General features: G+C 45.5%; 1 protein-coding gene across 10 annotated transcripts in view; it reads left to right on the top strand.

Moving 5' to 3' along the window:
- Positions 1 to 24268, top strand: part of ZC3H7B (zinc finger CCCH-type containing 7B) — a 45574-nt gene that overhangs the window by 8749 nt on the left and 12557 nt on the right. For 6 of the 10 annotated variants that reach the window (XM_017827651.1, XM_017827650.1, XM_017827654.1 and 3 more), the window contains exons 3-17: positions 98 to 131; positions 512 to 709; positions 1558 to 1716; positions 4349 to 4429; positions 5635 to 5694; positions 7074 to 7116; positions 11099 to 11358; positions 12859 to 13207; positions 14167 to 14225; positions 15120 to 15282; positions 15368 to 15529; positions 16385 to 16590; positions 18029 to 18129; positions 18814 to 18995; positions 22676 to 22761. In XM_017827651.1, the coding sequence (XP_017683140.1) occupies positions 98 to 131; positions 512 to 709; positions 1558 to 1716; positions 4349 to 4429; positions 5635 to 5694; positions 7074 to 7116; positions 11099 to 11358; positions 12859 to 13207; positions 14167 to 14225; positions 15120 to 15282; positions 15368 to 15529; positions 16385 to 16590; positions 18029 to 18129; positions 18814 to 18995; positions 22676 to 22761 (2143 nt within the window). The remainder of the gene's footprint in view (positions 1 to 97; positions 132 to 511; positions 710 to 1557; positions 1717 to 4348; positions 4430 to 5634; positions 5695 to 7073; positions 7117 to 11098; positions 11359 to 12858; positions 13208 to 14166; positions 14226 to 15119; positions 15283 to 15367; positions 15530 to 16384; positions 16591 to 18028; positions 18130 to 18813; positions 18996 to 22675; positions 22762 to 24268) is intronic. The other 4 variants (XM_017827655.1, XM_017827648.1, XM_017827656.1 and 1 more) reach the window with 3 other exon arrangements.

Below are 24268 nucleotides of genomic sequence, written 5' to 3'. Positions count from 1 at the left end.
TCAACAGAGGACCAGAAAGATGATTCCTTCATGAGACAAAAGCCCTTGTTTGCATGAATGCCTGTTTCATGAGTATTTTCTCTTCTTTTTTTTTCAGGTCCACATTACCCCTAAGTCAAGAAGATTATGAGGTAATGGAGAATTTGTTTACTGAGGTTGGGAGCCCTCTGGATAGCAAGATCTGTTCTGTGGCACAGCCATTAGTTTACATACCAAAAGTGAGGAACGTGGGATGGTCTGTCACAATTTGTCTGTGACTTAAAGTTTTAAGGTTCTGACAATGACAACTTTCAGGGAAAGGAGAAGACATTTGAGTGTTCAAGAAGAATGGGGATTTGACTGGATCATTCTCCTCTACCAAAAAAATTGATGTTTTACGTGAGGGTGGGAAGGCAAGAGTATCTTAGTGGGCAAGAAATTTGCTAAAACATGTGGAAAGGAATGGGAAATTGGGAAGTCTCTCCTGTCTCTGAATATCCACTTGTTTACTTGTTCTCTCCCTGCTGCCCAGGCCTTTTTGCAGAAGCTGGTGAGAAACTTGTTTGCAGAGGGCAATGATTTGTTTCGAGAGAAGGATTTCAAACTTTCACTGGTACAATATGTAGAAGGGCTGAATGTGGCAGATTATGCAGCCTCTGACGAGGTGACCATCCCAAAGGAACTTCTCTGCAAGCTACATGTCAACCGAGCTGCCTGCTACTTTGCCATGGTGAGTGCCTTCCCAAGTCATCCTCAGGAGCCAGGGAGGACATCACAGTTGCAGTGCTGTGCAGTTGGAAAAGATGTCAGGAGGGATTTCAGTTGGTTTTGTCCGCTCCCTGGTCAAACACTGGAGGAGATGACGACACACAGAAAACGCTGATATCACCCCACTATTGCACTGTGTCTTGCGAGACCAGAGGAAGGATGTGATGGAGGGCCTAAGGTACTGACAGTGCAGTTCTGGTCCACACTGGTGAGGAGTTAGTACAATCCAGTATCTTCCAGTGCTGAGCAAGCATTTCTCTGGAACACTGTTTGAGTATTGCTCTGGAGGCTCCTGCCTCCTCAAGTAGGCACTGGAAGATAGTAAGAAGGCTTTGGGTCTTGGAAGAAATTTCAGCACACACATGGAGAAGATTCTGAAATACTCAGGCTCTAAAAGGCTTCCATTTTACTAAGACATATAACAGCTTTCCTTTATGGCACAACTCCAGAGCAGGTCCATCCTGTTCATAATGAGGCTGTCCCCTGAAAATTTGCAAGTGGTCACATAATTAAAGACTGCCAAGTGTAACATGGCCGAGGTAGAGGGAGAGAGAAGATAAGGTTGCTCAAGCACCCTTAGTTCTGTCATTCACTGACTTTGAAGTGTTTTGAGGTTTGCAGGATTTAACAAAATGTTCTGTTGATGTAGATGTGTTTGTACACTGGTCGGTGCACGAGGTAATAAATGTGTACTTCCAACTGCCATTTATATTCCTGTTTTCTGCTGAGAGAGAGAACGTTTGTATTCACACACAAGGAGGAGTTAGTCTGCTGTGCCACATCTGACTCCAGGTGGTCTCCTCCATGCAGGGATTGTATGAGAAGGCACTGGAAGACAGCGAGAAGGCTTTAAGTCTTGACAAGGAGAACATACGAGCGCTATTCCGGAAAGCCCGCTCCTTAAATGAGCTTGGAAGACACAAAGAAGCGTATGAGTGCAATAGCCGATGCTTGCTGTCCCTCCCACATGTAAGTTTTTGACATACAACTCAGCTTGAGTATTGTGGCTCACAACCTTCCTCTCTGCAACATGCTTAGTGTGAGGCCAGGGGACAGTGGAAGAAGAAGCTTGGCTGTTCCTGAGAGCATGCTTATGCTCAGAAATTCTGTCTCTCTGATTCAAAGATGTTTGTCCTCCCATGTTTCTTCAGTCCAAGTCACTTCTAAAGATAGCGCCAGCCAGAGACACCAGTTAGTGACAGCAGGTTCAGTGGCCTGTTTGTGAAGAGCAAAACCCTACCCTAACAAAATGTGAACTGAGGCCATAAGAATGTTTTAATTGGCTGCTTTTATATCTCTAATGGGAATGGCTAGGAGCATGGGACAAGTGGGAATTGGAGCTTTGGAAGGAAAACATATAGTTTTCCTGTTTTGGATAAAAATGTCTCACGGTTTACTTACTGATTGCTAAGGCAAGCTAAAAAAGCTTTTTATTTCTTGAGGAACATGCAAAACTGTCCTTGACATCACATGTCATAGTTATTTTTGTGTTCACAGGTGTGTAAATTTTTGCATGCAAAGGGACCTATCTGCATATACTAGGACCTAAATATTTTCCTGATAATGCTTTTGTTGAGCATCATCTTAGGCCAAATATTGAACAGGAAACCAGACTGATTACACAGGTTCTAGTAAGCACTAGAACCTTTGCTAAATTTGGTTCTGATCCATCACTGTAATGCTATTACAAGAAAAATGCATCTACCTCCACAGAAGAAGTTAACTTTCATTTATTATTATGTTATAGAATCAGTCTTTGAAAGTCTTGTTAGCAGGTAGTAATTCCTTTTGTATAGTTTGTAAATTCTAGTTTCTTTGACTTGGCAGAACAGGGTGACCAAAACATATTGAAGGTATCACCTTTGGGGATGAAGAACTGTTTTTTAAACAAGCCCTTTTATTAACAAAAGCATCTAATGTATGTGTTTACATAAAGCCATGTCTGCCTATATTTCACATTGCAGTTGAGCCACTTAATTTAATTTAGTTTTTAACCATATTGTTATGATTACATTGCTCCCATTATTATCATTACAATCATTGTGGTCTGCAGACAGTTTATCAAACTTCCCTATGGCAGGAAAGTTCAGCCTAATAAACTCCATATTGAATGATCTGCATTCTCTATTCTAAACAATTCAATCTTGTAAATTAGCATACCCCATTTTCTTATTACCTGATAACAGAAATCATAAACTTTCTCTGCATCAAAGACAAGTCATCATCTCACTCTTGTTTCCATTACCCTCTGGAGCACATGGATATTTCCATCTTGCATTGCTGTCATTGCTGAGAACTTTGTTGTCAAAACAGAGCCTGTCTTTAAACTTCACTGATGAAGGGTCTGCCACTCAGTGGGCTCACTGTCTAGCAGAGTTAACTTATTTCTGGGTGCAGATACTCAGTGCTGCTACTTTGCAGAAGTACTCAGCATGGTGAAATTAATACTCCTCTGTGATATGCTTTTTTTTGTATGGTATGGGGTGTTTTAGAAGAGGAAATGGACAGGTTAGATTTTGTCTTCACTGAGTTCAGAGAAGACAGTGACAACTCATGTTGAGGGTGTGGGGGAGTGCATACAATCAAAAAATGGCACTCCAAATTGAAGGGAAAAGTTAGTGATAGTGTGGGCTGGAAGAACCAGAGGCTTGTCATGTGTTGAAAGGGAAAGGACTGAACCTGCACGGAGAAGGAGGTTGGAAAGACCAGCATGACAAGTAGAGAGAAGATTGGAGATGAGGGAGGAAATGTTGGAATATAGAGGGATATCACAATAGGTTGGCAGATACTTTTTTCTTCTTCGAAGAAACTGTTAAAGTACTCTGATATTTTTGTGAACAGGGAGAGAGAGGAAAGCAGAAGGAAACAGTTACTGGTATAAGTTAAGAAGGTTGTGGGCAGAAAGCCCATGGTGGTGTGTGAGTGGGCATGGGCACTGGGCAGGGAGGGTGGTAAATGGCACACAATGAGGAAAGCTAAAGGATCTGCTTGACTAAGCTGAGGCAGTTTCACTGGAGCTGAAGACAGTGAAAATGCCTTCTAGCTAGTAAGTTGGAAACTGAGACTTGGTTTCATCTTTAAAAACAAAGAAACAAACAAACAAGTAAAACAGGATAGTGAATATAGTCTGCATATCAAAACTGATTATTAACTCTGCAGCTAGCAGAGAGGGAAGACATGCAGGCTCCTTCCCAGGCATGGAGACCTTGAAGAAGCTGTATCAGCCCCTAGCAGCCAGCCTTGGCAGCTCTTCCAACCATCTTGCCAGCAGGACTCATAAACCCTGCTTTTGCAGAGTGGGTGCTTTTTTGGAAGCAGATATTTGATTCTGATCTTCTGCAGCATTGAATATTCACTCTGGACTTCTGCAGAGTGTAGGGCAGAGCTCTTGGTGCAACTGCAGCATCTTGGCAGGACTCAATGACAAGAACGCTGAGGTCTGCCTGGACTCTCCTAGGGCTGCTCTGGGAATTGCCCACCTGCTGCTGTCTAAAAAAATTGAGGCCTCTTGGTGCAGCCCAGTGTGCATAACTGCTTTCCTCTTTATTTCATTCTGTGTGCCACAAAACTGAAAGTGTCCTGTCAATGGTTTTGTCCCCAGGATGAAAGCGTCACACAACTGGGACAGGAACTTGCCCAGAAGCTGGGACTGAGGGTTCGAAAAGCATACAAAAGACCTCAGGTATGACTTCTTTTTAGTTAGAGGGTATCCTTTGGCTCATGCAGATTTACTTTTGCAGAACTGGGAGGTGCTGCTCTGCAGTTACAGACACATGTACACCACCCTGCCAACCCTCTTGCAGGCTGCTAGCCTGTGTACACTTTGTGGTGGGGGAAAGGCCTGCGCTTTGGGAGAGCAGCAGGTACACATCCGGTCAGATCCCAGGAAAGGAGGCAAAAAGCGAGTCCTGGGTCCACTAGTTAACACCATTGGCTGGATCTGTAACTTGGCTCTGCAAGGAACTGCTGCTGTAATTGGAGTACTGTAGGTGTTTAAATGTGTACCCTGCGATGGAGCTAGAGGGCGTCAGGCCACTGCTAGCGCTCTCCCATAAAGCTGCCTTGGTCATGGATTTTGTTGTCAGAAACGGGGAACATAAGCTGGTAGTGGAGGCTGACGTTTTCATTCGCATCCTCGGCCCCATGCGCGGTGGTGTCTTAATCAACCAGAGCGTTCCATCTCCAGAGGGGCACCTTTGTAATATGAAGTGGAGTGATTGGTGGGCATTAAGTTTGCAGAGAGCTTTTGGGTAAATCTGACTATAAAGTTTTAATCCTTTCCCTGACAAACTTCACATGTGATTTTCCTACCCTGACAAAAACTCCTTGATGTTGTAGAAGCTCTCAACACTCCCAAATGATTCTGTCTCAAAGAAAGGGAAGCTTTTTGCAGAAATACTTTTTGTAGCTGTTCGCTGTGTTGGCCTTGCTGCCTTTTTTTGGTATTGTCATGTTACTCAGTTGAGATGGGCTTAAACCACTTGTGTGTGAGAAATACAAAAATTAAAAACTCTGAAATGCTTTTTATTATTTGAAATTTAGTGATTGGTATTTTGATAACTTTGCAATCTCTTCTGTTGACTTCCAGCTTTCATTCCAACACTGTAATGCCTTCCTAAAATAGTAATTTCTTAATAAAAAGAAACAACCTTCTGTTCCTCAGGGAAGTTTTTTGCTTCCTGATTGTGTCAGACGTTCTGAGGTGTACAGAACAAATTTATGTCCCTTTTTAGTGTTAAGGAACATGTACCCTTGTGTCACAGCCTTTTGGGGTAGCTTTTATTTTGGGGCAATGCCTGGAAGGAAACTCTATTGTAACCCAGCTTTGCCTAGTTTATGAGCATTCATGGGCTGAATTCTGCTCTGAAACCTCTCTCTTCCTTGCAGCAGGAATTGGAAACATTCTCACTACTCAGTAATGGCACATCAATCAATTTATCAAACCAGGTAGAGTTTGCATCCTGTGGTTGTTACTCTTTATGGATTGTGTTACTAGAATGCTTTGCAGTTTTGTTTACATGCAAATTTATAATGATCTTTTAGGATTGAACTGTATTAATTAGTATTCCACTTTTAAGGAATATTTTCAAGGAAATTAATTTCCTTGGAAATATTTCTAGTGACAGCATTTTTGTTGTCAGTAATTAGATTACTGAAAATGGTCATTTTGCGTAGTTATTGTGAATGTTTGCTTTCTCTTGCATTTTAAATAAATTTTCATTTTCAAGTTTTTATGTAGTTAACAGCAGTGCTAAGTAAAAGTCAGAAAGTGCAACCGCTGAAGAAACATACAAATTAAATGCTGTGATGTACTGAGAGAGGTGCATACACAGCTTATGTACTCTTTGTACTGTCCTGGGACATCCAGGTGACCAGGGCACTGTACAAATGCTAAGGTAAAATATAAGAAATTGCGGATTTCGTTGTTCTAACACTGGGTAAAAAAAAACAAACTAAACACTTGCTGTTTTTACAGGCTGTTTGGTAGCTCACACTGCTCCTTAAAGCAAACAAACAATAAAACTGTAAGCATTGTAATTTTGTACAATAAGGTGGGATACTAAAGAATTAGTTTACCTCTCATGCTTCAGTGCCTTGCCTTCACATCTTTCTATGAAGGCCAGTCAGCTTTCTTTAATGGTTGTGCCTAGTTTTTAATTTGAAAATCTTTCCTTTTGCAAGAATTGAAAGTAGTGCAAAAACTATTGTAGTAGATGCAATATCTCAAGACAAATGCTTTACTTGTGCCTTTTTAAGTTTAAGCTAAAGGCACACCTCTGTTTATGTTTCTGTAAAATATGGACTCAATTTATTTCTTGCCTGGAGCTCCAAGTCAGCAGTTGTCTTGGCGGAAACATTTTCCTGTTTTGAGTTTGCTGTAAAAGTTTGTGGTTTTTAGATCACAAAATATGTGAACTAAGAAAAGGAACGTTGCGTAAGATCAGGCTAATCGGCCCTCCCATGCTGTGGGCTGGCCGATTGATGCATCCTGGGACTTGGGACACAGTATTCTCACCCACACATGAAAAACCCTACTCTATGTATGGATTTATTCAAATGGTTGGATATTGTGCAGGGATGGTATTCCTTTGCAGCAAAATGGTTTGTACACGGATGAAGGTAAAAACGAATAGGTTCCTTGGATTAATGGCCTCTTAAAGTTCATTGCCTTTACTGCTCTAGCAAGGAAAGAGGCCATAAAGGAAAAGAAGGGATCATATGCATTTAGTAGTAGTAAAGAATCTCATCTGTGAAGTGTGGATATCTGTTTAAAGATTCATTTATCACAATATTTTTCTCTCCCCTTTCCTACATCCTCTTTGCAGACTACTTCCAATGGATTGGGTTCGATAGATGACATCGAAACAGGTAAAAATATCCCTCTTCTCAGATTTTTGTGGCTTCAGAAAGGTATGTGACCAGACTGGCAGGCCTGAGAGGTTCATCCCTGCATTTGTGTCTCTTCTGCACACTCCTGGCTTTGGTAACAAGGAAGAGGGAAAGGTGGTGGAAAGCAGGAATGTTTTTTGTGCAGAAAAGGCCAGGCCCAGTGAGAGACACATCTGGGAATTAAAAGGGTCTGCTGAGATACACAGCTCTCTCCAGTTGTGCTTTCTTGAAGCTTGGCAAAGCTTCTGAAGCTCTGCTCCCAAGCAAAACAGTCCAGATAAAGTGAAGTTAAGGTTGTAGGCACCGCTTGTGCTTTGAGTGTGTATTGTACTCCAAGATGTTGAGGTGGAGCAATTGAAAACAAAAGGAGTTGGGAGGGACCAGGGAGAGCTGAGTTCAGGGTTAGGAACCCAGGAGGAGCAGAAGGAGGGCTAACAAGGTTGCTTTTCTCATGCTGTGAAACAAGTGACCTTAACTCTGCCCCTGTAGAAAGGCTTGCTAAGTGTGTTGCCCTTTGTTGTGTGCTGGAGCACTGAGCTTGTGCCTCTGAGCACATCCCTCTTTGTTCCTTCAAAAAGTAAGGAACACACTTACCTGTGTGTGAGGGTAAGTGTGAGGACTTACCACTGCAATGGCTCTTTTTATAGAAAGAAACTAATTTCATCGTTAAGGTGCTTTTGGAAACATGTTAGTTTTCTGTTGAATGCCAGTTCAGCAGCTGAATGCTACATGTGATCATGAGACCCAGTTCTGTGAATTAAGGAGAGTTTTTCACGTTATCTTGCAGTCCTGAAATGAATTGGACTCCTACTGTAGAGTACAGAGTGACTGCGTCCAGTAAGCTCTTTATCTAATTACGATTTGTGTAAGAGCAGCATGCCACCTTTGCTGCAGTTCAGGCAGACAAAGCCTTTACTGCTAGGAAACCTTTTCGAAAGCACTGGAATTATGTGTTATCCCCCTGCCCTGAGAGTAGTGTGCCACCAGGAGGGCTATGGGTGCTGGGAACCTTGAGGGTTTCAGATCCAAAGCTTTTTTAGCAAGGGCTTTTTTTGTTGTTGGTTTGGTTTGGTTTTGAGATCCAAACTCTTCAAGCCCTTTCCTCCATGTTTTGCTTGAAGTGATCTGATTAACTCAGCCTGTTCTGCAGAGATCATGGCTCAGGTCTGGCTCAGTATGGCCTTTGGCTAGCTAATGCACTAGGGAACCACTGCTGTTTGGGGAAGTGGAGCTAGAAACTGGGCTTTTAAAAACTCTGTACTTGCCCCTCTGGGTCAGACACGTGTATGGCCAGAGAAGCTGCCAGATGGGAGGGCTTGGTTTGAGACTTGGTTCGTGGGAGCATATAGACAAGACCCTCACTGAGCTTATAATAAATACCTGGAGCTTAGTGTCATGGCAGTGGCAGAAATCAGGAGGGGGGTGTGTGTCTGTGATCTACTCATCAAAAAAAGCTGTTTTATTTTTTGAAGATGGAGCAAACATTAGGTGAATGCAGGAAGTGCATCGTGGCTGGTAAGGTCAGCAGATGGGGTGTCCTGAGGAAAGCAGGAATGGGAAAGGAGGGATGGGAAAAAAGATTGGACAGAGGAGAGTGGGAGGAAGTGGCTGAAGGAATGACAGGGGTGGTCAGAGAGAGGGGAGCAGACATCTCCCCTCTGCTCCTTGTAAGTAGTGGAACCTGTTGGTCCCTGCTCTTCTCCTTGCCCTTCACATGCACTGTGCTGTGGGGGGTCCCATGTTATTCTCTGCCTTTTGGTTGTGCATTCAGCTTTTCTGGATTTGGGGCCTCTTAGGATGTGTGAGGGCCTCTTTTCTCTGCTTCCCAGTCTGAATGGAAACTGGAGAGCCTCATTCATTCCTCAGAGAAGGTCTGAACTGCTGGATCCTTTGGGGCCCTGTCATCGTGAACCCTTTTGCTCCCTGCTGAATATGTCCCTATCCCTTCCAGCGTGTTCTGAACTTCTTGTTGGCCTCTGCAGGGATCTTGACAGTACTCCAGATTTAAACATCTGAAAAATGGGAAGGCACAAGCCATCCCTTTGTACTGCAGGGAGTCTGGCTGAGCTGCCAGCTCTGAGGCCATCACCGAGGGAAGCTGGATGGCTGGCTCCAGTGCATCCAGCAGATGGGGGTTCTGCACCAAAGGGACATGAGCCGAGAGAAGTCATCGCAAAGGGGGCATGGGCTTGGAGCTGAGCCTGGTCTGAGGGGCAGTTGCAAAACTAAGGACACATGCAGCCTGCCTTTGAGCTGCTGCCTGTGGGAAATGTATTCAGCTGCAGCACTGAAAGCTTGTGTTGGATCCCATAAGGTACAACATGTGCGTTCTTTCAATGACATGCTTGAGGATGTGGAGAGGGTGCCTGAGTCTGTTCCTTGCCACTTCCCCCTGCTTTCCCTGCCTTTTATCACAGCTTGGCCTCCAGTGCCTTGTACAGTGACCTTTGCTGTGGTCCATCCACATGGACCACTCACAACAAATGCTGGAGGAAAGGTTGCAGTGGGTGGTGCTGTGCTCCTGGTGGGGCTAGAGATAAGGGGGCCTGCCTGTGTGTGTTGTCTGCTGCTGTTTTGTTCAGGACTTGGGGGTTTGCTGCAATTGGTTATTTGCTGAGCTCTCTAAGAAAGGCACCACCACATTCCTCCCTGAACACCCGCTGTAGATACAGTAAGAGGGCTCGCTCGCCCAGTCCCAGTTACAAAGGGATGGCTGAGTTCTTGTGGGGACTGAGTGAGCAGACAGGAGGCATTTCTTGCTGGATCAAGTTTTGTGTCTCCAAAGCTTGTCTAGTTTCTTTCCCAAACTTATCAGTCTTTCTAATAAAAGTTATTGTCTCTGCTTCCAAACTTTGCCTTGCTTATAACCTTAGACCATTGCAGCTACAGTGGAGCCTCTGGGATGTGGGTGGAGAAGGTAGCATCTTTGTCTTATTTCTTTTCTTTTATTCCAGGACATCTACACAGGGGCAGAATTAAGGTAGTTTGGGTGCTTGGTTTGAGAACTGCAAATGTAATACTGCATTTTCCAAATTTCTAACATTCGAACTTCTTTTTTTTAACCTTTAATTTTTTTGAGAATAAAATGCTCTTCTTTGAAAAATATGTGCTTGTAACTTAACTTCATTTAACAGAGGTTTATATTGCATGATGGGAACATCTTACCATTTCAGTAGTGTACTGGAGAGGGAAAGAAGCCTTAGGGAAAATCACTGCCTCTCTCCTGGCTCTCACAAGTTCCCAAGGGGATGTTTGCTTCTCACGTGTTGAGGGGGAGTATGGGCAGCCACCTCCCAGCTACAGACATCAGGAAGGACTCAGGAGCAGGGAATTTACCTGGGTAAAGACAGCCGAGTGAGTCTGATGGGGATTTCTGGGGACACATTGATAGCATAACGTGATCTGAGCACTCAGTCTCCGACTCTCTTCTCAGCAGGGCCTTGTGTTTATCTTCTGCTGTTTAGGAGGCCTGGGTTTTTAGAGAGGGTGTATGCAAGTAAGCGAGCTTTCAGTTGAGATATCAAAGCTCCAAGGACTAGAGAAGGCAGTGATCTCTGCCAAATGCTTTAGTGAGGAACATTAAAGAAAACACCAGGTGGTGGCTTATAGAGAAATCGGATTATGTGCCCCTGGCCTTTAGTCCTGGCCATAGTGAACTCAGTAACTGCTCAGCCACAGGTTTTGTGTTGTTCCTGGTTACTGTACTGCTTGCCAAATCCCGACAGTCAGACTGGGCACTGGCCCTTAGAATGTATTTCAGCTATTGGTGAGCCATTGGAGAGTGGGAACAAAAATGAAAGGGCAAGTACTCTTCAGACTAGAGCCTCTCCTCTCAAAAAATTGGCATACTTTGTTTTTGTGATTTGTGGAGTTGTACAATATTGTTTTTGCCAGGCTGTGCTCTGCTTGCTTCCTGCAAGAGGCTCTCCTGGTGACTGGCTCTGTTTCTCTCTCATCACAGACTGCGCTATGGACCTGCAGTGCCTCCCGGCTCCTGTGGCCGCCTCCATCCCTGTGAATGATGGGCTGGCCCCTTTGCCCTCTGACGCAGATGCAAAGGGCTTGCCTACCTCGCTCCCTGCTGCCAGCTTGCTCCCATCTCCAGACTGTGTACCTTTGCCAGTGCCTGAGAGCGTGGAGGACTTCACAGATGGGGACATCATTGGGGAAGAACTGGACTCCCTCCTGGACTCCCTTGCTGAAGGGTCACCATACCCTCTAGTAAGAGTCGGCACTGCATGGGTCCCCTGCTTCTTGTTCCAAATATGTCCCTGGAGCATGAGGATATGCATGCTGCCTCTCTCTGTTTGTAATTATTTTCTCCTAACTCTTCCTCTGGCAAAACCCATTCATTACTTCCTTTATTTCTGCAAGTGGCTTGTGAGTATCTAAAGAGCCCTTCTCCAAGCCTGTTTTGCCGTGTACAACTTCATGGAGCTGCCTCTCAAAATGTACCCTAGGTAGCCTTCCTCGGACATTTCCTTCCACCTGGCCTCTGATGTCGAGGAGTTGAAGCAGGTCTGAGGGTAGAAATGAGTGGGGTGAAGCAGGAATGATGGATGTATTTTATACAGTGGCCATGCTCTAAGGTTCTTGTATTTTGTGCAGACTGCATTCAGCCTATGCTCTTTGAACAGGTCTGGAAGCTGCAGACGCAGTCTGTATTCATACTTATGTTAGATTTTATTTGCCAGTGTTGCTGATGTTATGTGAGCCAACTTAGGTCTGGAGGCAATATAATCACATTCACGTTGGATGCCTCTGAGCCAAAAAGCCCTGATGGGAGGTGCCACGAGTCATGGTCCTTACCCTGACCTCAGTGCAGTGTGTACTCAGCTGCACTGTTTCTCAACCTGAGCTGGTTTAAGTGCCCAGCACAGGGCTCTGCCTTGCAGACTGATGAGCTCAGGTAGCCCAACACCTCCTCAGGGATCTTGGTCCAGACCGTTTGCAGTATAGATAGACTGGAAGGTCTGTGGTGGACTGAGCTGCCAGGTATCCTTTTTCTTCAGATAGTATAGCACGCACCTCAGTGGGAGCCTGTTGCTCTCTGTTGTCATGGTTTAGCCCCAGTCAGCAACTAAGTACCATGCAGCTGCTCACTCACTTTCCCCCTGCCCCTTCCCAGTGGGGAGGATAATGAAAAAAACTCAAAAATCTAAACTTCTAGTTTAAGATAAGAACAGTTTAATAATTGAAACAAAATAAAATATGATAATAAAAATAATAACAATAATAATAATAATAGAAAAGGAGAGAGAGAGGGAGGAATAAAACCCAAGAGAATGAAGTGATGCATAATCCAGTTGCTTCCCACCCACTGACCAATGCCTAGCCCATCCCTGAGTAGCAACTGGTGACTTCTGATCTAGTCTCCCTAGTTTATATACCGGGCATGATGTTTTGTGGTATGAAATATCCCTTTGGCTTGTTCAGATCAGCTGTCCTGGCCATGCTCTCCCGCAGTTTCTTGTGCATCTGCTTGCTGGCAGAGCATGAGAAACTGAAAAGTCCTTGACTTAGAGTAAGCACGACCTAGCAACAACCAAAATACCAGTGTATTATCAGCATTATTCTCATGCTAAATCCAAAACACGGCACTGTACCAACTACTAAGAAGAAAATTAACTCTGTGCCAGCCAAAACTAGGACATCAGATTTAAGTCTCTACTCCTCATTCCTAATGTGCTGTTTATCCTCCTCCTTCCTGATTCCCCGAAGTCTCTGGTCCAGGGCACCATTCCTGCCAATCTGCCAACCGAGATGCCCCAGCTGATTCCTGTGTTTCCGGGGGGAACTCCGCTGCTGCCTCCAGTCGTGACAGCCAGCATCCCTGTCTCCACCCCTCTGCCACCCGCCTCCTTTGGCCTGGTGATGGATCCCACCAAGCAGCTCTCCTCCTCCTCTGTCCTGGATGCCTTTGAGGCCCCACCAGGAGGAAGTGGCGGCTCTACTTTAGATTCGCTGGATTCCCTGGATCTGCTTCCCTACACAGACACACGGCTCGATGCCCTGGACTCCTTTGGGACAAGCAGAGGGTCTCTGGATGCCTTGGATTCCTTTGCCATTGGTAGGTGCAGAGTGATGGGGTTTTATGCTGCCTTAGCTGTGAATGCACGCCAAAATTATTTCCTTCAGTGCTGAGAACATCCATCATGTGGTTTTATCTGCTGGTGTGGCAGAATGGGAATATAAATGCAGAGGAGAGCAGGGAGTTGTCTTGGACAGAGCAACTGAGTATGTTTAGCTCAGGAGTAATGAGAAAGGCTGTAGGGTGTGTAATCCCAGGCAACCAGTACGTGCACAGAGTGAAGTTTAAAGAGGAGAATGGAACACAAAGGTGTATAATGATGAATGGTGAGATTTAAACCTGGCTCGGTGTCCAGGACACCTCCCTTGGCACAATTTGCTGGACTATAGCATGCTTCCTCCCTCCTCCTCATTTTGCACAAAGTGAGCAAAGTCATGGTGACTGTTTGAGATGATGCAGGACCTTGTTATGCTGGGCAGAATGGTAGAGGCTGAGGTGGGTTTTTCCCATCTCTGGATTCAGGACAGTGAGTGTCCTCTTGAATGAGGCTCTGCACTCTGATGTCACAAGTAGAAAAGCTGGGGAGGATGGTGGGCAAAAAGTGCCTTCCTGTCCAGGAGGAAAGGCAGGCTTCTTCTTGGTTAACTTGTCCCCAGTGTTGCAGCAAAAGTATTTTGAGAACAGCAGAGACTGGCCAGTCAGCCTTCAACACTCACATTCACCTCAGCATTGGCTTACCTTTGAGTTGCCACCTTGGGAATGCCAGTGCTCAGCAGCATAGAGTTGGGTTCAGTAGGATTTGTGGGACAAGAAGGCCTTTCCTGGAGTTTTTCCAAGTCCAGACAGCTGCTTTGGGGATAAACTATTAAAATATTATGAAATAAATAAAGCAAATTGATTTAATAAGCATTTGTTTGTCTTTTTGTGAGCAGAATTGCCTCTGAAAGTGAAATGATTGTATTTGTCTTGTGGGGCTCTTTTCCCTTTCTTTTGCCCAGAAGAAACTAGCTCTCAGGAACTGCGACACCCACCTGGCAGCCAAAAACCATCCCCCGTGGTGAGTGAGCTACTCCTCCATGCTGATGTCCCAGGGTGCTCTGGAGCCAAGGTAGTAGTGACTTGGGTGATGTAGGTAATTTGGGCCCCTCTTCTTGACCTGCCCCAGTGAGTTTTGCCTTCCATGTCGTGGCAAGGCAGGAAAAGATTTCCCCAGTCAGTAGGAAGACCTTTGTTCCATCTTTGTTTTTATCTGTAACTTCATATTGCTGGGGTAGACATGGTGTGGCCTTGGTTGTAGGGTCAACAGGGGATCATGGACGCTGGTGTCCCGCTGTATCTGGCAGCCACATAACGCTCAAGGATGGGGCAGAGTAAGCCAACTTTGACTTCAGGCTACTGAGGCTCTTTGCTGCTCTCTGGCCCTGTCAGGAGACTTCTCCAAATACACTGTTCTGTCTTTGTCCTATGTCTCCAGTTTGGAGAAAAAGGAGATGGTTAAGCAAGCTTAGAGCAAGAATTATTCTTGAGTTTCTGTCATCTGCTAGCCCTATTAACATCAACGTGAATCTCCCTGAAGATTTACTGATATGTGGTTTGGGTTTTTTTCTCAGGTTGGGATAGGGTTAAAAACCTTTCAGTGGAGAGCTTATTGTGATGGAAGGAATGGGAAGGGGCAAGGGGGGCATTTTGTTCTGTGGCTCATGATAGAAAACTGAGATCCCTTACCAATAGAGAAAGAGGCCTGTCTTTGAAGTGAACATACCACAGTGTTTGTTCTCTTTGAAGAAGTTGCATGCAGCTCTTTTGGAAATGTCATTTCAGATGTGAGCACTTTTATGAGAAAGGAAATGAGAAAGGTTTTTGAGAGACTGGAGTGGGGCAGGGGGTTAGAGAGGTTTCTTGCCCAGGTAGTTGCAGAGCTGAAAAGAGAGGTACATGTGTTTTCTCTCAGGTCAGCCTTGGTGGAGTGAGTCATCCAGCTGTGCCCAAGGTCACCGAGCACCTGCTGTCCCAGCCAGAACCAGTAATGCCCAACACAGCCCTGCTAGTGAAGAACCCACTGGCAGCTACTCATGTCTTCAAGCAAGCCTGTCATATCTGCTACCCCAAAACAGGTGATGTGTTTGCTCTGCCACCAGAGCGCTGGCCCAGGCTAGGATTTGGCTTTCCCTGGGCTGATGAGGTTATTCTCTCCTGCAGGGCCCAAGGCTGGTGATTACACCTATCGGGAAGGCTTGGAGCACAAGTGCAAGCGGGACATCCTGCTGGGCAGGCTGAAGAACTCGGAAGATAAGATTTGGAAGAGGATCCGTCCTCGCCCAACAAAAACCAACTTTGTAGGATCCTATTACCTGTGCAAAGGTGATCTGGGGCAGTTGGTGGCCAGGAAGGGGCTGTTCACTGTGTGCTGCGGGAGGCTGGGAGAGAAGTTATAGTTGATATCTACAACTGTTGCCTTCTGGCTCTGGGGTCTCCTGTCCCATCAGTAGCCTAAGGACTGGATGGCTAGGCACAGTGAAGGGCAATTAGCTGCCATGTTGTGGAGAGCAGGCAGCTTCTAAAGTGGTGGAGCAGAAGAGTTCCAAAGGCACAGTGAGGTGCAATGCGTAACCAAGCGCTCAGAGCTGCCCTGTTGACATGGGCTTTACTGTGAACCTGCCTCCTGTACAAGTGCTCACATTAGTCCCACTCCACTCAGCTGCCCCAGGGCAGGCCTGTGGTTCTGCCTAGGGAGAAGCACTCTCTACCTGTTCCCTTGCTCCAGCCGTCCCATGGTACGTGCAGGCAGTGTGACCAGACTGGTCCCTGAGGCAGTGCCATTACAAACTACCAAATGAGGTGGGGAGACTGCAAGAGCCAAGCTAACAGGGCTACTTAGTGCTGGGCCTATGGGAGAACTTAATATGGATTAGTGTTACTTAAATCATGATCTGTCCCTTGCCAGGGACTGAATTAAAGCTGGCCTCTGTTTTGAGATGGTTTCCCCAACAGCAGCGTTACTTGAGATTGTCACCATTCAGTAGTTTGCATTAACTTTCCTGAATGTCTTGATATAGACAAGCTTGGGGGGAGATGTCTTTTCTTTTTTCTTCAGCTCTGTTTTCTTGCTTTCAGTTCCTTGAGAGGCATGGGCAGCGGGAGGAGATGAGAGAGAGTTTAGTTTCTGACTGGGCCGCCCTGCTTGTGTGGTGGTGTGTGCTGTTTGTTGCTTTGTAGATATGCTTAACAAGCAGGACTGTAAGTACGGGGATAACTGCACCTTCGCGTACCACCAGGAAGAGATCGACGTGTGGACGGAGGAGAGGAAGGGGACCCTCAACCGTGACCTCCTCTTTGACCCGCTAGGTGGGATCAAGCAGAGCAACCTCACAATTGCCAAGCTCCTCAAGGAACATCAGGGCATCTTCACCTTCCTCTGTGAGGTACAGAGCTGGTGGGAGGGGGCAAGCATCCTTTATTGATATGTTGATAGTTGCCACCACGGAAACATGGTGGAATGACTCGCACAACTGGAGTACTGCAGTGGATGGCTATAAACTCCTCAGGAGGGATGGGCAAGGCAGGAAAAGCAGTGGGGTTGCCCTGCATGTTTGGGAGTGTTTTGACTGTCTAAAGCTTAATGATGGCAGCAATAAGGTTGAGTGTTTATGGGTAGGAATCCGGGGGAAGGCCAACGAGGCTGATATCATGGTGGGATTCTGTTACAGACCACCCATCCAGGCTGAAGAGGCAGAGAAATTATTCTATAAGCAGATGGGAGAAGTCTCACAATCTCTAGCCCTTGTTCTTGTGGGGGACTTCAGCTGAAAATACAACACAACAGAGAGGAAACAGTCTAGGAGGTTCCTGGAGTGTGCGGAAGATAACTTCCTGACACAGCTGGTGAGGGAGACAACTAGGGAAAGCACCTTCTGGACCTGTTGTCTGTGAACAGAGAAGCACTGGTGGGTGGTGTGATGGTTGGAGGCCAACCTGGGCACAGCAATCACAAAATTATAGTTTTCAGTTCTTCAAGAAGTAAACAAGGGGGTCAGCAGAAATGCTACCTTGGACTTCCCAAGGGCAGACTTTGGCCTGTTTAGGATTCTGGTTGACAGAGTCCCTTGGCAGGCAGTCCTGAAGGGCAAAGGAGTCCAGGAAGGCTGGGCATTCTTCAAGAAGGAGATCTTAAAGGTGCAGGAGCGGGCCATCTATGACTCTCTATGTCCCAGCCAGTGCCCTGCTCCCAGGAAGGCAATTACTGTGTAGGAGATAGGAGAAGTAGATTTCTTCCTTAGCCCTGCAGCTGAACCAAGTGTTCACAGCCTCATAAGATCACCTGTCTCTTCCTCTGTCTTGAGATGTTGCTTCGAATTGTAATTTAGCTGCAGTTTCTTTAGAAATCAAAACTCCGTAATGCAACAAATTCCCATTTGACATCTGTGCAGAGCCACAGAATTGGTCAGTTGAGGATTGTCTCATATGATCTTGATGCTCTGCAGCAGAGTTCCCCACGCTGGCAGTACATGTAAAGGGACATGTTCTTTGCTGTGCAGTGGCTGTTCTTTTATTTCTCCCCATCATTTCCCCCTTGTTCTTGCTCTGTTGGCTAACACGGAAAGAATATGTGGCTCTGACCAAAAGTTTTCCAACCACAGTGGAAAATACTGTTAAGAATAAGCCAAAATATGTTGTCCGGAAGCTTTTCCAGAAATTCACTTGCTTTCTTTTAAAGCCCTACCACAAAGTTTTCACCAGACTTCTTTCTGACTTCGAACATTAGAATAGGCTGGCTCTGGTTCTTCTTCCTCTTCCAAGTGAAGTGGCTCTGGTTCACTGCTCTCTAAGATTTTCCCAGCATGCTAATTCTTCTCTTCTCAGATTTGCTTTGACAGCAAACCCCGGATTATCAGCAAAGGGACCAAGGACACACCATCTGTCTGCTCCAACCTTTCTGCCAAGCACAGTTTCCATGACAACAAGTGAGTGAACAGTTTTTTGTGCTGATGGGAGCAATTTCTCACAAGTCTAGCCAGTTTAACTCCAGGGCCCTGGTCTCTTTCTTTCTTTTCTCCCCATGGGTTCCAATCATAGGGCAGCTCAAAGCATGATAAATAGCACTGTGGGCTTCACCCTGTGTTTTTGCTGCTGGTGCTGAAGGATTTCAGGCATCAGCAAAGCCCTTTGGTGACAGTATACTAAGTTTTCCATTGACTTAATTTGCCTTTCAGTTTGGCCTTTACATAAAGGTCAAAACAAAGATCCTGTAGCTCAGGATCCTGCTTGTGACTGGCTGGTAGTGAATGTTTAGGAAAACAAGTATAACAAACATGTCAAGTACATAGTTATACAATTCCTTCTGGTCCCTGGCATCCTGAGATTTCGGGACTTGCTGAGCCTGAGGAGTTGGTATCTTTGCTGCATATTTTGAAATGTGTCTGATCTCTGAACTAAAGCAGAGCATCACCCATGTGCTGAGGAGATTGAAAGTACCTACCCAGACTTGATAGGGTAGGAGGGCAGGGGCTTGCTTTTTCCAGAGGGAATTTGTCTCTCCCGGAGTTGATTTTCTGCCTGCCCAGTCAAATGTCTGGATATCACATGAAAGGAGGAGGTGGGGAGGGTTTGATCTTCTGGTGCTTCATGTTTCTCTGGCCTGGCTGCAGGTGTCTGGTCCACATTGTGCGTTCCACCTCCCTGAAATATTCCAAAATCCGTCAGTTCCAAGAGCACTTCCAGTTTGACGTGTGCCGACATGAGGTGCGTTATGGCTGCCTTCGTGAGGACAGCTGCCACTTTGCTCACAGTTTCATTGAGCTCAAGGTCTGGCTGCTGCAGCAATATTCAGGTAAGTGTGACTTGGCTGGTGTTGTGTATACCTGAGTTTCTTCCAGTGTGTACCCAGGGCCAGTTGAGAGGGGAAGAGGGTGATTTAGGAGTACTGAGAGGTGGTCATTTGCCTGTGCATATACTTACTCTGCCTCCTCAGGGACACAGAAGAGAGGACCAAGGTGTTCTATGAGGTGATTTGGCCCTTGTCCCTTTACATGTGCTATTATAATTTGTAGACCAGGAAGCCTATCCCTTGGGACCAACTGAATGAATTAAAATTATTATTAGGTAGAACTGAATCCTAAAAGGTATTTTGGTGCTTTAATCTTGTGCAAATAGCAGTTGGACCCCTGAGTGACTATCTGCTGCAGTGAGAATGGCAGTATCCACAGGTGACAAAGCAGTTAGTTATATAAAGGAAGGCTGTGCATCTCCAGTTTCTCAAAACAAATTCATCAACAGTGGAAAATGACAAGATACTTGGTGTTTCCCAAAAAGCCTTTGATGAGATGCCTCTGAAGGGACTTTTGCAAACATTATATTCAGGGCACTCATGTAATGACACTGCCACATCTGGCACTTTCAGTCCTTTGTCTCTGACTGACATGTTGGAGGGTTTCTCTGGCTGCTCTCCTGTTGACTGTGTAGATACTGGTCCACCCACAGTGCTACCTACATCTTTTTTCATCAGAGGCTCTTGTTTAGTGCAACACCCAGCCGGGTAATGGGAGTACTTCAGAAAGGAAGCACATTATGGATGTTTCTCACCATTCTTTGATGTCATAACTGATGTTCAGTTCAGTCCTTGGCCTTGGCTTCAGCTCATGAGTGACAGTGATGAACAAGTGTGGCTCTATGCCAAATCCCATCTTTTATTCTTGTCGTTTGACCTCATTTACTTGTGGCCTCAAAAATTAAAAAATTATAACTCCAGCGTTTCTAAGATAGCATGTTGCCTGTGTGCTGTAGGCCACCACTGCTGCCCTATATGCTTATGATACTGCTTGTAGTACTCTGGGCATTCTAATATTCAAGCACCTTGCTCTTTTCCCCACCCCATGGTTGGTTCGTTTTTGTTATTTTGTTTGGGGGTTTTTTTAGAAAAGTTTCTTTACTCCCTTCTTCCCTCTGTCTTCCTTCCTCTTCAGCCTGTAGAAGAAATAGTTAGACTGATTTTTTTTCTTCTTACCTTCATTACTTGAAGAAGTGATTTCTAAAGGGGAGCTGAGGAGATGAAATAAGCCATGAGTTAAGAGCTGCAGAGGTGGTCAGTAAGCCCTATGCTTATTTCCGTCTTTTCCAACAATGCAAGAGCCATTATCTTGTGGGTTTTTTTCTGCAGGGCTATATATATGACCCTGCTCTCCTTGTGAGTTTGCCTTCCTGGAGTGGTAGTTTATTACCTCTCCTAAGTGTAGCCTTCATTATGGAAACAGAGATGAAAGATAATTGTTGCCATTCTCCGAGAATGCTTTAGCTTTGGAGCAGAGAGTTTCAGTTGAGGGCTGTTTGCTTAACAAGAATAGGAAGAGAGCATCATTCATAACAGCTAGCATTTGAAACATTCCACAGCCATCTGAGCATTTACAGAGCTTTTGGCTTTGTTCATGAGGATAAAGGATCATATTAGTGGAGTAAAGGTTCCCGAGATCTGAAAATTGGATAGACAGGACTGTTTTGTTGTTCACTGTGGCTTTTCACAGACATATCTTGCTATCTTCTTCCATCAGTGGAAATCACAGTCTTTGTCCTCACTAATGATGTTGCAAAAGATACTGAAATAAGTAATCAACACATGGGCCTTTTGGTTCCCAGATCATTTCTTTGTGACAGTTCATGCTTTGGAGAGCTGGTAGATTGGCAAACATCCTTTCACATTTGGGAGGAGGTTTTTTTTTTCCCCGCCACCACATTTCTAGACTGTATTGTTGAGTTAGTTCAAATTTCTGGGACTGAAAGAAGGCAGTCACTTGCTAAGAATTTCATTTGAAATTCAGTCTTCTGACAAGACCTGTGTATGCTTCTCCCATTGGTTCTGCACCCCAAGGACCACAGTGCAGGTGTGCAGAATGGAGAAGATCGAAGGTGCTTTGGCCCTTTCCCTGCCAAGTCCAGTGCAGCATGTTAACTTTTTTCCTGTGGTTTTCCCAGTTTTATAGTTTTTGTTCCCAAAGTGCAGATCAGCATTGTGTCCAACCCTGGAATATTTGGACACGAAAGAAGAAGTTGCAATTTTTCTAACTCTACACTATTTCTTCTGGAATTAATGTTTAAAAAGAAGAAAATTTACAAACAGCTCTGATCTGTGAGCAGTACCAGCTGTGTAGCAGCTGCCATTTTAAAGGCATTAGCAAATGTTTTTGAATAATAGTAAAGTTCCCTGAATGCTTTTCATCCTGTTCAAGCCCTGTGCAAATGGCAGTATTGTTGCCTGGCAGGGACCTGAACAGCTGGAATCACAGATGAGGAAACTGCGATCATGAATGATGCAACTTATCCAAGTTACATACAGCCTAAGATGAGATGAAAACTTATGTTTGGTGACCCTTAAGTTCTGGAACATGCTGGCTCCCAGATCAAAGATCATGACCATGTAGCACACCTGGGGAACACCTCACTTCAGTAATAAAAGCTGTAGGCATAAGCAAAGTGATCAGTTTTGCAACCTCTGTGTCCTGGTGGTGCTGCATCAAGGCCATCCTCAGCACCCCGCTTGTTGCAGTCAGCTGGCTGTTGCAAGATATTTGCTTCAGTTTGTTTTGGCAGCTATCTTGGGTCTTTATAGCACTTAAATAACATGGGCTTTTTTGTCACAGTCTTCACATTGACCAAACAGTTCATACCCTTACACAGTTTTTTCTTGCTGTTTAGTGCTCTGAGAGTCATAGGGCCCATCTGGCTGGTTGGTGCTAACAGAGGCTGTTCCCTCACCACTTGAGCTGGTCAGGAGTTAATTCCTTACATAAGGTCTGACTAACCCTTTTTGTTGTCTGATGTTGCATTTCTGATACCTGAAACCTTGCAGCTCTTTCCTTGCTGGTTACATACTAGCAGCTGTTCCTTGGTTGGTTTTGCACTGTTGGTCTTTCCTTGCTGCCTTGGTTGTGCTTGATGTTTGTATATGTTGAATTTCAACTTTCTGCTTTGCCCACTAATTGATGGGCAGCCCCGTCAACTTGAAGGTGTAACAGGCTAATTAATCCCAGCCTGGAATAGGTGAGACTTATGGGGTCTTGTAGGTGCTAGATGCCTCACTGTGATCTTCCAACCTAGTGGAAAAAACTCAGTTATACAGTAGATCAACAGTAACAAAGCATTGTCTTCAGGAGCCTCTGTAGAATCTGTTGATATGGCATTCAGGGACAGCCTTTGTCAAGCTCTTGACCCCTAGTGAAAAATTATTGTCCCAGAGGCAGCAGCTGGGTCCTTTGCAGACAGCCTGAGCAGAAACGAGCCCAAGAGACCCAACTCTTCTCCTTTTGTTTGGCTTGTGTAGAGAGAGGATCTTCCTTAGCCTGGGATTAAACATGTTCCATGATGGATCCCCTCACAACTCATGTCCTGACACTACAGGGAGACTGTCAGAACCTGTCAGCCACTCAGGGATTACTAAGCCCAAATGTAAGAAGTCCTGCAACCCCTCTCTTGTGTTGGTCAAAGCAGGGTAATTCAGTTCTGTCTCCTTTGTGTTCCCAGGAATGACCCATGAAGATATTGTGCAGGAATCTAAAAAGTACTGGCAGCAGATGGAGGCACATGCCAGCAAACCAGCCAACAGCATGGTAAGTAAGGTGTATCTAGGGCTTGCAGCCTGGTTTTGCTCCCAGCAGTTCCAGCCCTTTCTCTCTTTCCCTCTCGCTACTGTGCCTGATAGGTCCCAGGCTTGCCATTGAGGAGGAAGACAGCTGAGAGCTTTCCCAGTTGCTGTGCTGGTGTTGAGCTTTGTGCCTTGTTTTGCAGCGTTGTTATCTGCTTTGTTCCATGGTGGGGTGAATCCTCCAGGATACGGAGGGCAACACACAGAGAATGGTGCTTCCTGTGGCACCTTGCTAGTGAAATTGGGAGATTTTAGGACTGTGGCCACACAGAGTGGGGACCAAAGGTGTCCTGCTGCCCTTTAGTGGCCAAGGGACGATAGAGCAGTTTGAAGGACTCTAAGAAATGACTCGACCCACAGGACTGATATAAATACAGGAGTAGGTGGAACTTCCAGTCTGTTGAGATGCTGTTGAGGCTGGGCAGAGATCTTAATGGTGCTTTACCAGGAGGAGGCTGTGAGCTTTGCCTTTGTGCCACCAGTCTCTCAGTGTGGGAGAGGGTGCCTCTGGCTGCACCCTCCAGCACTACCAAGAACTTTCCCTGGAGAGGTGTGTTATAAGCAAAGGGCACTTTTTTGTTTACTTTCTTACGACTTGTTGGTTATGGGCAGTGCTGCCTTACCCCTTTTTTTTTCCCCAAAGGGGAGCTCTGTAGTGTAGGACCAGAGCCCACCCAATGAGAACAATTCCCAGCCCTGAGGTTGAACTAAAGCAGTTTTTGCCATTAAAACAAGGAGTTTTTTATTCTTTAATTACTTTCATAAAATATGTCTGACAAGATGAGAAACTTCATGCCTCCTAGCAAGCGCTCAGGCATAGGAGCACTTCTTTCCCCTGCAGAATAGCGGGGAAAGTGCTGTGAATCCTCTTTGTTCCCATTTGACTGCCTTCTTTCCTCTTGTGAAGGCCTGAGCTCACCACCCCTTGGTCTATGCCTTATTGTCAAAACAAGGGTGTTTCACCTTCTTCTGGAACCTGTCACCCAGGAGTCCCTCTGCAGAGACCAGCACTGAATGCAGTCTGTAAGCATCCTGAGGAAGAGGCGTTTTATAGGAGAGGGATCTGAGTCACTCATGTGGTGCGTAGGAGCTGGTTTTTGTCTAGGCTGTGGGCCAACAGAAGTGTTCTAAAGGCTATAGGGCACTGATGCTGGGGAAAAGCAGGTCTGATGGGCATGGCTTAGCCCAACAGGAAAGATGCAGGTGACTGCACTGATGCTTGCAGTGGGCTCTGTGTCCACGTATGTGCTGGTTATGCTGCATGAGATGGAGTCATCTTTGAGGGGATTCTCAGCAACAAACCTGTGCAGCTGTTGTGGTCTGAAATGGTGGGGGAGTGGAATGGGAAGCAGCAGTTCAGAATAACCAAGGTCTCTAGTTCCTAAAACTGACTTGCTTAAGAAATATGTTCTAGCTTCTCAGGAAGCTGAGAAAGACAAGTTTCTACATCCTATATTATATGAGAAGTGAGC

The sequence above is a fragment of the Lepidothrix coronata genome, unplaced genomic scaffold (genome assembly GCF_001604755.1).
Source record: "Lepidothrix coronata isolate B3197 unplaced genomic scaffold, Lepidothrix_coronata-1.0 Scaffold141, whole genome shotgun sequence".
Taxonomy (NCBI): Eukaryota; Metazoa; Chordata; class Aves; order Passeriformes; family Pipridae; genus Lepidothrix; species Lepidothrix coronata.
Note: the sequence above shows the minus strand (reverse complement) of the source record. Positions and strands in the feature narration are given on the sequence as shown.